The 12345-nt window shown below is 40.0% G+C and overlaps 1 protein-coding gene across 3 annotated transcripts; it reads right to left on the bottom strand.

Annotated features, from left to right (window-relative positions):
- Window positions 1-44: 44 nt before the first annotated feature.
- On the bottom strand, window positions 45-12211 carry LOC130177378 (MOB-like protein phocein). Of its 3 annotated transcripts, XM_056389080.1 has the most exons (9): window positions 11949-12211; window positions 9032-9187; window positions 5054-5116; window positions 4053-4153; window positions 3657-3699; window positions 3418-3504; window positions 3185-3264; window positions 2738-2849; window positions 45-1354 (listed from the first exon to the last, which is right to left on the bottom strand). In XM_056389080.1, the coding sequence occupies exons 1-9, from the start codon at window positions 11949-11951 to the stop codon at window positions 1220-1222; spliced, it is 780 nt and encodes a 259-aa protein (XP_056245055.1). In that variant the 5' UTR covers window positions 11952-12211; the 3' UTR covers window positions 45-1219. The 3 variants fall into 3 exon arrangements, with proteins under 3 accessions (XP_056245055.1, XP_056245053.1, XP_056245054.1); XM_056389078.1 differs by lacking the exons at window positions 9032-9187; window positions 11949-12211 and adding an exon at window positions 6416-6564; XM_056389079.1 differs by lacking the exons at window positions 45-1354; window positions 2738-2849; window positions 3185-3264; ... (2 more) ...; window positions 4053-4153; window positions 5054-5116 and adding exons at window positions 8193-8387; window positions 8480-8569 and having other exon boundaries at window positions 11949-12137.
- Window positions 12212-12345: the final 134 nt, after the last annotated feature.

Consider the following 12345-nt stretch of genomic DNA (forward strand, 5'->3'; position numbering starts at 1 on the left):
GCCGCGGCATCGCTGATCAATATTAAAACGTTCACACAAGCACCTGAATAATAGGTCTTTTTTATTAACAGACATCATGAAAATGTCAACAGTAACAAAATTTTTTTTAGTCCATTTAAAAAAAAAAAGTGGGTTGGATTGACAAGACTCCTCCCACAAAATAACTTAATGAGGGAGAGGGTAAAATAAGAGACGTTGTGCTCCAATACTTAAATGTAGCCGATATTCACTCCTTCCTCGTTGCATTTACTCGATCAAATGTTTAAAGCGGGAAAAAACTGGCCTTCAGCAGCGCAGGTTCTGCCCTTAGATTCATCGTTTCAGTTACTATAATGTCAAGGAAAGAACATCGGTCACATTTTCACACAGTATTAAAATGGGGGCATGTCACAAAGCAGGATCAGAGTTAGCCGAGGAACGTCTTCTAAACGCTCCGTCACTTCAGAGGCCGAAGAGAAAGAATATCCGACTGCTAGAACACGAACAGAGCTAGAGGTTACGTTTTTTTTTTTGTTTTTTTTTTTTCTTTGTTCACTACCACACAAGCCACACACCTACACTGTGTTTTAATAGCATTATTAAGTCAGCAGGCTAATTTAGTGATCCATTTCATGGGACACCCCCAGAAAACAGGCTGGTAGGCAACACAAGCAAACAGAGAACAGAAGCAGACACAGAAAAGTGAAGCACCATCAGAAAACATGATAGTGAATTAACAGAGAGAGAGAGAGGGGAGGGGGTGGGGGGGGTTGAGGTTGGGGTTATATACAGAAGGGGGGGGGGCTGTCAGTGTGTGCCTTTGTCAACAATACAGGTCACCATGATTACATAGGTCTTTTGCAAATCCAGCTGCTTAAAGAAGATTAAAGAGAAAGGTTTTCCCTAAAGGAGTAGTAGTGTGAGAGCAGGGCTGAGTCCAGACACACGGTGTGAGTCTGGACGCACAGAGAGAGTGTAAATAGAAAATATCATCTTGTCCTGCAGGCATGGCTGAACTCTGCTCCCAGTATTCTTTACCCTTACTTCCTTTGAGATAGACACAGGTGACAAGGGAGGAGGGACATGGACAGTGTTACTAGACAGGAGCCTTAATACACTGTAGTGTGTATATATATATTTATATATATATGTGTGCGTGTTGTGTGTGTGTGTGTGTCTCCTCTGTAATGTGTAAATATGGTGTGTTTACATGTGTCTCCCTTATGGCAGCAGCTGTATCTTAGGCCTCGCTCTCCCCGGCTGATGAGGTGTTCTGCACTTCCTCCTCCAGGATCGGCACAATCAGGTTGTCCTTGGACATCAGGTTGTACTTCATGACGAAGCGTGTGAACCGGTGACACAGGAACGTTTCATTCTGCACGCACACACACACACATACACACATACACACACATCAGGAATGTCAAACGCCCTGATTCAACACAACTTGTTTCACATCTCTGTACTCGATTAAGCACCTTTGCAAACGAGCTCATTGTCTCTGAGGAAATTTAGAAAAATTTACATAAAGATCTAATTTACAAAATAATATCTCACACTGGCTGTTTACAGAACACGGGGCTGTTAATTACTCACATGAAAATTATAGTTAGCACACTCATGTCCTTATAAAGTCTTAATTTAAGAGAATTATGTAAAAAAAAAAAAAAAAAAAACAACAAACGAAGGAACACAGCGGTGCCCTTGTAAGGTCATCAGCTGAGCTGTGTTATGATATGATGCAGTGACTCAGGATGTTAGCTCGCTCCGGATCCCTCGACGTGAATCTAGAGATCACATCTACAAGAGGGACGGATGAAAAAAAGCCTCCGCACACTGATCTGAGTTTGTCTACTCGACTGCGAGGCCGAGGAAGTCGACTGAACAGTGTGTGGTTTCTGCTTGGTTCAGTCTGTCCCTGGAGGTAACACTAGCTAACACTAGCTAACACTAGCTAACAGCTGTCTGCAGACATCAGGCTGACGTCTACACAAACAGATGCAGATGAATCCGTGAACAGACTCGCAGTTTCTGTCCCGTCTGTGTGATCGCTTCATCAAAGTACAGACATCCGCTTCACAGATCAGTCAGACTGTGTGCAGCTCTATGAGACAGCATTTGTTTTTGTCTTTTTAAATATGCATCATGATGACGCCCCTGTAAGTGGTGCAGGTTTTTTATTATTCTTGCTCAACTGTTTTTCACACATAGGCACAAAAACAATACAATTATGTCATGTTAAATAAATAAATCCTTTTCTTTACACCTTTGATATGAAAGGAAACAACAGTATTTCTCTCTCTGTTGAATGTAGAAGACATTTATGTTTCCATGACAAATTCTGAGAGATGCTTTATGCAATATTGGTATTTATGTGATCTAACTGAATCATCAATAATCTTGTTAACTGACATGATTGCGCTGGCTGAGCTTTGAATTAAAGTCTGCAACTAACAACTATTTTCTTTATTATTCGATTATTCAATGTACTGTCATGTGACAAAGAAAGGCATCAAACTCTCAGATCTGAGACATTTGGCATTTCACTTATGAATAAAAGATTTTTTATTTCAATTATCAGAATAGCTGCAGATTAATCTTCCATCGGTCTACTAATCCTTGCACCTCTAGTTGTACTGAAGCTACTGTCTTCCTGAACTCCTGTGGTGTGTTGGTAAAACATCTGTCATGGTTCAAATCCCCTCGTGTTACCAGGACCATGCTAAAGTAGCAGTGCGTGCAACGTGACGAAACCCACCTCATACTTGTCAAATATCTGGCGGTGATGGAAGTAGGCATGAGAGAATATCCTATAGATGCGACGACAGACGGAGCCCAGCTTGGCCACCGATGACTCCTTGATGCTCACCCTAGAAAGACAAGTCGGACAGGAAGTAGCTGTTAAAATCGTTTCTACTGAAAGTGAAGCAACATCGTCACGGTGATCTACGCAGTAATTCAACCACGATGCCAGTAAAGATGTCAGTCTTCTTTAAACAAACAACTTCACGAGGACGCAATTACACAACTCTGCAGAGGGCTTTTAATTTGAAATGAGAGATACAGGAAGTGGAGATATGTCGTTACAGCTGGCCGAGGAGCTCCAGACTCAGCTGACAGTTCATCACTATAGAGACACCTTCACGTTGTCACAATGACATTTGATACTTAATTAATTATCACTGCTTCACAGAAGAGGACTGACCTGCTGGGGAAGTATTTGTTGCTATTGAGAAGACAGGCAGCTCCGTCCAGCGTGTGCCTGGTGTAATCAATGGCAGGGCACTGCAGCACAGAACACACACAGCCGTCAGTAACAGCTACTTTAAATCACACAGACGCCGAGACAAATGAATCATGCTGGGGGATTAATACATGTGAAGGACACCGTCATAGGAGGTGATGTAAGGCTCTGAGTGACCCACGGGCTGGACTCACCTCTTTGGGTGTCTTGTGGGCAGCACATAAAAAGATCCACTGCTCTGTGGCGGTCATCTGGGTGCAGGTGTCTGGATGGCACTCGCTCTGCAGGAGGACAGACAGGCTTCACTACAGCTGATGCAAACTCAACACACCTCTAAACCACGACCACCAGCAGGTCGGAGGGGCGTTGCATTCGGTATCAACGCGAGATTCTTAAATCACAGCATCCTCATCTGATGATTTTGATCACTTACCTGCAGTTTCACAGCTAATCCATTGAGCTCCAGACAGAACTGCCTGCAAACAAGACAAAACATGAGCATGAGATACTGTATTTACTGTACATGCTCTCACACACACTCTCTCTCACACTCTCTCTCACACACACACAAACACAAACACAAACACACACACACACACACACACACACACACACACACACACACACACACACACACACACAGGGTCAACTGCAACGTAAGGAGTGTGCAATTGTCTCATTCTATTGTATTTTGGTATTTTGCTTTTCTTTCTCGTCATTCTTGTTTGTTTGGGGAAAAAAATTAATGAAAAAAAACAAATACATCTATAAGCAAAACACCCAAGACCATATATTCAAAGAATTTTGGGGTCAAACATTTTTAACTTACCTGAGGTGTTCATACTTCCACACCCCCTCGTCCTGACCCTCTGGAGGCTCCAGGATTTTGTCGATATTGGAGCAATCTGATCTGATGTTCTGCTGAATGTACTGAAACAGATCCATCCAATACATATTAATATACACCCTCATTCAGCCAGAACAATGAGTTAATCCCTACTTTAATATGGCTGTAATATACTGGTGAGCTATAAATGACTATGTTAACAACAATTATTTGTGGGAATGGGAATTTGCACAAAGTGTGATTAAACCAGACAGTGTCTAAGATTTTGATTGTAATATCACCTAAATATCATTTCCTGGTCTTTAAAGACCCATTACAGTTAAAGGATAGAACTTTTTCTATCTATCTTAATGCAGATCTAATAAAAGTATACGACCACTGAAAGAGTTACTGGTCGCTGGCCTCTGCTCCATACTGTCAGTGAAGCTTCCAAATGCAATTACAGTGTAAGTGATGGATGATATAATCCCCAGTCCTCATTCTGAGCAAAGATGAAATCTAAAGTTCAGCTGACGCTACTGTGAAGCTTCAGCCGTCTGATTTAGACAAATTGGTCAAGATGGTCCAACTACAGACACTGTGTCTGGAGGACACCAGGTCTGCGAGCCAGTGGGAAGAGAGTGACCACTACCACTGAGTATAAATGCAATAAGACATTGCTTTGATGGTTAATTTAACTGGATTTGATCAGAAAGAGAGGATAACTGTATATACTGTGTAAAACATCAGCTAAATAAAAACCAAAGAAAGTCATGAAAGGGTGAAATAAAGTGCAGATTAAAACTGATGTACAGACGTTTGCAAGTAACATTAACATTTTAACCTTAGCAAGGCGAAAAACAGTAGAAACCTCCACTCAAATGCTTGTACCACCATGCACAAAAAGACCATGTGTGTGGGGCACACACACACACACACACACACACACACACACACACACACACACACACACACACACACACAACACACACACACACACACACCTGTTGGACAGCCAGGGTGCTGTCCATCTCCTCAAATGATTCATCCGGCCAGTTGTAGAAATCCTATACATGGAGGGAGGACAAATTTAGTCTCCACTCAAAGTGGACAAAGCTGGCATTGTAGCAGGACTAATGTCCAGCTACACAGCTGCCACCTGACATTAACTAACAATAATTACACAAACACGGCCAAGAAGTCAGCCTCAGATTCAGCAGTTAAGGAGAAAGTTAGAGCAACCACTCCCTCTTATTATTGTAATACAGTGTTACACATCCTAGTTAAAGCCTTATCATTGTTTAAATATGCATTTTAGATTAGTGAAACCTTTATTATATAAGCACTGCGTTTCTACATTTATACTACAAGACCAGGTACAGTTTAAAAACACCCACATTCATACCTGATCAGATCAATGAATTAACTCCAGTAACTGTTGAAAACACACTTATTGTTGTATTTTAGATTTAGATGAAAGCCCAGTGTCTAGGTTTGTAGATCTGGGCTAGATTAACAGGGAGAGTCTAAAGACTGTTTACAACACTGTTTCAGATTTGTGAAACTTTTACTCCATTTGCAAAGACAAACAAAACAAAAAACTGTGATTTCATACTTTTTCATGCCTAAACTACATCGGATCAGGTATAAATAAAAACCAACTGCTCCTTGACGTTTCAAATCTGGACTAAAAGATTAGTGAGAGTTTAAGGTCTGTGTAAAAGATGGTTTCAGATAGGTGACACCTGAGAATTGGAAGCTAACTTCAGAGTAGTTAGACAAGCCTGGCGTAATGTCACGACACATGACAAAGATGAATGGAGGAAAGTCATAAAAGCTGAGAAACTGACGATCGGTTTGAAGTTTGGTGACAGGGAAAGTTTTGCAGAGGAAACGTTGTTATCAAAGTTAACAACCTTGGTTTTTCTCCATTACTCACAGCTATGAAGCTAACTTGACGCTAGCTCATTCGATAACCGGGATGTGACTTCTTCCTGCTAAGCTAAATGGTACACAAGCTAAATACTAACATAGCCACCTTTCTATATTTGAGTGTCGTTTATATTTACTGGATCTGATCAATAATTACTTAAGCAATAATGATTCAGCAATACAGATGATCTCCGACACAAGAAGCAACACCCAGTGTCGTTCAGCGTTACTCCAGGAACTAGACGAAGCAGCAGCTAACGGTGGCTAACTTAGCTGGCCGTTTCCAGGTCAGGCCCTTCCTATATGTTGTCTATGACCAAGTTGTCGACAAAAGACGTGTACTGAAACAACACTGCTCAAATGAGACAGCTTCCCACAGCGGCGGAGGCTGGTTAGCAGTAAGGATCAAGTGCCCCTGCGGGGTGAAAACAAACCTTTGCCTTGGTTCCAGGCCGATTCCTCCTGAGAACTGCAGTACCCTCCGCCATGACCATCTCGACAGAATACCCGGATGTTCGTCAGCCGCGGTGTTGTAGCAGCGGCGTCCGTTAGCACGAAGCGGCAACTCAAATCTGCTTCATTTTTAGCTTAGGACACGTTCACTCATAATGTGGACCGTACTTTACTACAGATCGGAGCTACGTCTACTTTACTGGAGCGTTTCCATTTAAGCTAATTAGCACTTGTAGTGTGAAGCATTAGCAAGAAAAGGTCCAAGGGGTCAGGGGCCCCAAGGCCAGAGCCTCAGATTGACTTCGATGGTCAGTCAGGCCACTACAAAGAGACATAAAACAACTACAAAGAGACATAAAGCAACTACAAAGAGACATAAGACAACTACAAAGAGACATAAAGCAACTACAAAGAGACATAAAACAACTACAAAGAGACATAAAACAACTACAAAGAGACATAAAACAACTACAAATAGACTCAAAGCAACTACAAAGAGACAAAACAACTACAAAGAGACATAAAACAACTACAAATAGACTCAAAACAACTTCAAATAAACACAAAACAACTACAAAGAGACATAAAACAACTACAAAGAGACATAAAACAACTACAAAGAGACATAAAACAACTACAAATAGACTCAAATCAACTACAAAGTTACATAAACTGCCTACAAAGACTCAAATTGAATATAAAAGCAGCTAAACAACTCATGAGACTCAAATCGACTATTAAGGGGCTTAAAACTACTACAAAGAGACACAATACAACCACTAAGAGACTAAATTAAAATAAAACGAGACAAAATTGGCTGCAAAGCTATAAAAACACTCGAGACATAAATAGGCTATGATGAAAAATTGCAAATAGACTAGAAAAAGACAAACAACTACAAAGTGACAGAAACAACCACACAGACACATAGCACAAACTTTCAGTCCGTGAGGTCCTATATAGGCGGGTGGGGGGCCTTTTACCTTTAGCTGATGATCTGTGTGCAAACTGTAAAACAGTACAGATGTACAGAGAACAAAGCCGTTTATATGAAATGTTAATGGTGAGTTTTTATGACATTTTGAAGGGCAGTTGTTACTGTTTGTTCTGTTGTTTGAATAAAGACTCAAAGAGTGTGTCCTGTCTAAATCTACTGTTAGATTGGTAATAACATGGCTGTGTCTCTATTCAGTAATAGTAGATATACATTTTGGTAAACCATTATTAAGTGCTCAGTTAAATACGTTAGTGTGTGTGGTGTTTGGTTTCCCGATTTCTAATGCATAATCAATAATTAATAAAAACTTCCACAACCCATCAAGTCTTCAGTTGCTAAATAAGCAGTTTAGAACTGGGTTTTGGTCCAGATGTCCTGCAGCTCTCCCCAGTGAATTTAACAGATAAAAGGAAAAGGTGTTGCACAGGAGGATTTCACACAACCTGGCAACTCAAAAGTTCTTATTTATGGCTTATACATAATATGTAGTCAGTAAATTATTTATTAACCACTAATAACTCAATTAATTACAGATTATTAACATTATTAATGATGGCTTATCAGAAAAATGGTACTGACACATTCAGATTGGATCAATGTCAGCTCTAAGATGTAGTTTAAATCCTTTCATAAAATTAGAAAGGTTAAGTGAGATCAAGTGAGTTTAAGCAAGAATTAATCTCCAGATTTAACATGTTAACAAGTCATGGTCATTTCTCTTTGGTAGTAGTGTGAAATCAAGAGACAAAAACACAACAATCGACAGTTCACCTTTATTATTGTAACAAAATGTGATTAGAATTATTTACAATTGAAATAACATAGAAAAAAAAACAGACACGAATGAGGCAACTTAATTTTTTCTCTCCAGGGACGACAGGGAATTTACATGATACGATGAAGACTCATTCGACGTATTTCCCAAGGATATCTCCGTCACGGAACAGGAAGTAGTCCTGGAGGACAGAATAAGGATCAAGAAATTAAAACAAGGACAGCACAAAAGGAAACAAGTACTGGTTCTGTTGAAAAGCCGACTTCACTGCACCTTGTTGTCCAGTATGACTTTAGTTCCACCGTACTCTGGTAGGAGAACCTTCTCTCCGACCTTCACACTGACTGGTGTCACGTTCCCTTTCTAGAACAAAAAAGGTCAAATATATTATATTATTATAATAATGTGTACATCACTTTGTTGCTGCAGCTGGTAAAAGTGGGATTAATTTTCATTACTTTATATGATGCTATGTAGCTTGTGAAATCCCTGCAGGGATCAATAAGGTCTTATCATAACCTATATTAATATATCATATTTTGTATTATCAATCTGAATCTGCAGAGTAACTCAAGTTATCAAACAAATATTTTGGAGAAAAAATACATTTTCCTCTGAGCTGTAGTGGAGTAAAAGTGAAAAATTTTGGAAAGAAAAACTAAATCCTTACATTAGAAGTGGGAACAAGCTAATTTTCGCTTTATAATTATAATTGATTATCAAAATAATTCAACATATCTGACATACTGCACATGGACAGGTGATAAGGTCTATATTCCTCTTAGCAGCTATGACTGTATCTGTAAGTAGCAGGTTGACAATTACCGGGTTGACAGAGCCAGGTCCTACTGCCACTACGGTGGCCTCCAGCACTTTGCCTTGAGCCTTCTCCGGCAGCATGATGCCTCCCTTCGTTACCGTCTCCGCTGTGAAGCGCTCCACCAGCACACGGTCAAACAAGGGCAGGAATTTTCTGAAGGCCTGTGAGTGACCACAAAGAGAGGAAATGAGCCAATAACATCAAGTTCAAGTAACATTTTACTTATGAAACGCCAGAGAATAAAGACTTGGGATTTGCTGTAATAACACAAGAGGACCACTAGGGGCTGTGTTGAGTTAAACTCTGGCTTTGTGTTACACAAAACCCAAGGACAGTGGAGCCCTGACCCGTCTGGCTTTGCATCATCAGGAGGAACATACTGATAAAAGTGGATCCTGTATGAGCAGAGACTAATGTGACAACAGTCAGTGAGGGAAGCTCAGTACATTTATTATAGTACACTATTTAAGTACAATTTTATAGGTTCTTGTATGTTGGTGTTACGCAACTTTTCACTTACTTCAATAAATATCAGAAGGAAATATTAAACGTTCTACTCCTCTACATTTATTTTACAGTGATAGCTAGAACTTTGGAATTTAAACCGGTTTAAGTTGGGTGGAGGCATGCTGGGTAATACACTGACTCTTTGTACTAAGAGAATAATATCCTGGTAGGTTACTACCTACTTTTAAGTGCATTTTTCTGTCAATACTAATGTAATTTTACTTAAATATAGTCTTTTACAGTCCCTACAGTATTTTTACAGTCGCATTGCTCCTTCTACTTATGTAAAGCATTTAAATACTTCTTCCACCACTGACCACCAATAATTAACTACAGTAAAAGAAAGTGCATAAGCTTAGGGTTTAGTTAAAGTGTAATTAAATAGACAAATCTGGTTAAAAATAAAGGAACGATTAATCGAAAACTGTGGCTGCTCTGTTGGGAAAGAGAGTAAAATAAAGAGGAGGGGGAGGAGGAGGATAAAGACAGTAGATATGATTTAAAACAGCAGCTGACAACAGTTCAATAACAGCAGATGTAGCAGTGACCTTGGGTGAAGGTTGTCTGGGGAAGAGGAGGGTGGGGAGGAATCCCAGTTTGTTGACAGGGCAGAGGAGGTGGGGTTACTGCACCTCTCCACAGTGACCTTTTACCCCGAGGAAGGGGGGAGGGACGAGGCCTGCTCACTTCACTGATAACGCACTTTGATGATAACGTTCCATGCATCTTGGGATTTTAGTGAATTGGTTACAAACACTGAAGTTATGAAAACAGCCTTGACTGGTGATGAAACGTCCTCCAGGATTTCACCAGTGCAGATAACGCTCAAGGCTGGTTTGACCAGGTTTCCAGAAGGTTCCCCACTCTCTTTGAGGTGGTTGGAGGAGCACAGGTTGCATAAGATGGTTATGCTAAACCTCACATTTTCTAAGTGTCGCCTCCATGAACTGTGAACATTATAAACGCATCGTCTGTGCTATTCATTTATATCAATGAGAGATGACACCTCTCCTCAACACAGTTCAACAGCAACAAGAACTACAGCCTCTAGTAGGAGTTAAAGTGGGATTTATTGCAGGACAGTTTTGTCTATATTTATATAAGTAATAAACTGGCAGGTTTTTATTCATACTGTTTGTTTCTAGTAGAACTTGGACAAATAACCCACAATGTTACTTTAATCTTCATCAGATTATTCAGGATATTTTGCAAATGTAATCGTGCATTAGCATCTACAGTTCGTCAGCAATTAAAGTAGCAGAACCACAGTGTAGAAATATTGTGTTACAAGTTAAAGTCCTGCATTCAAATTAAGGAAAAGCACAAAGTATCAGCTTTGAAATGTACTAATCATGTAGAATGGGCCATTTCAGAGTCATAAATACTGTATGACTGGTTTATAATTATTGTATCATCAATATGTTTATTATTTTAATGTATAATCTATTCTGATACATACATGCTGTATTAGTATGATTATAGTTTGTGTTAACCTGAATCTGCAAAGTAACTAACAGAGGTGGAAAGTAATGAAGTACATCTACTCAAGAGGGTAGGTTTTTAAGGTAAGTATACTTTACTTGAGAATTTCCATTTTCTGCAGCTTTATACTTTTTACTGACACTACATTTGTTTTAATAGGAGATGAAGTCTATTTCTGCTGTAATGTGAAAAGGGTTTACACTCAGATCTGACCAAGACTATGATTTTCATAATGATAATTGTTTGATCTATAAAATGTCATGGTGATCTATAAAATGTTGATAAAGAGAATATATTCAGTTGTACTCGGATGGGCAGCAACAAGCTGATTTGTTTTTTACATTTTAGCTTTGAAAATGACTCCTGCAGGTTAATTTCCTGTTGGTCGACTAATTGATTAATGGACTTATTGTTTCAGCTCTCCATGGGCAGGTCATGAGGTCAAGTTGAAGTCAGAAATGTCTAAAAACGATTATGTAATTCATATTTTCCATTGACCTCAGGCATGTTTGGTGCAGTATGACAGATTAAACAGACAACTGCACCAAACTGCTCTGTCTGTCCTCAACACCTCTGGAACACTTCATTCATTCACATGTGACCGCTGGAAGAGTTAATTTCTCAGCACATGCTTCCAGGAGATGAAGCGCCACTAAATCACGAGGTTGATGGTTCGATCCCCTGCTCCCCCAGAATCAGCTCGTCTGTTTTCTCCTCTAATGATTCCTACAGTTTGTTATAATATAAACATATCTGTGGTTAGCTAATCATCTGTTTGACCTTGTCGGTGGATGTTAACGGGAGCTAACGCAACATTAGCTGCTAACGATAACCAGAGGCCACAAAATAAATAAATTACCTCTCTTTTCTATTAAGGTTTTGTAGTTACGCTGACATTAAGCACCAGTTACTGTGTCTGGACACATGTCTTACCATTTTCTGGAAGTGTTCTCGGTGTGAGAGTCGGCGTGGAGCTGCAGCCCGGGTCCTTCAGGAGCGTGGATCCAGCACACTGAACCGGATTTGTCCGTCTGTCACTCCACGTGAGGAAAGATCCAGAAACGCGCATGCGCACTGGACGTGGCAGCCGAATCTCTGCCTTACAGAAAATTCTAGTACACCTATACCCCCGAGAGTAAAACACCTATTTATTCAAAAAGAGGTTATTCAGTGAGACCAAAACTTGCACGCCCGATTTAAAACTTCAATTTTTATCGATTTCGGACTTATTCATTTGTTTAAAGTTGAGGCAATATTGCACAATGTCAACTTTGACCTCTTTGTCCCCCACCAATGGCACACAAGAAATTTCTGGAAGCGTCCGCCCGGG

This window comes from Seriola aureovittata, chromosome 11 (genome assembly GCF_021018895.1).
Source record: "Seriola aureovittata isolate HTS-2021-v1 ecotype China chromosome 11, ASM2101889v1, whole genome shotgun sequence".
Lineage (NCBI taxonomy): Eukaryota > Metazoa > Chordata > Actinopteri > Carangiformes > Carangidae > Seriola > Seriola aureovittata.

Coding starts and splice junctions, on each gene's coding strand:
- LOC130177378 (XM_056389080.1), bottom strand. Junction 5,117..9,031: donor GACCTGGCTCTGTCAACCCG/GTAATTGTCAAC, acceptor CTCCATGTATAG/GATTTCTACAACTGGCCGGA. Junction 3,505..3,656: donor GATTAGCTGTGAAACTGCAG/GTAAGTGATCAA, acceptor GTCCTCCTGCAG/AGCGAGTGCCATCCAGACAC.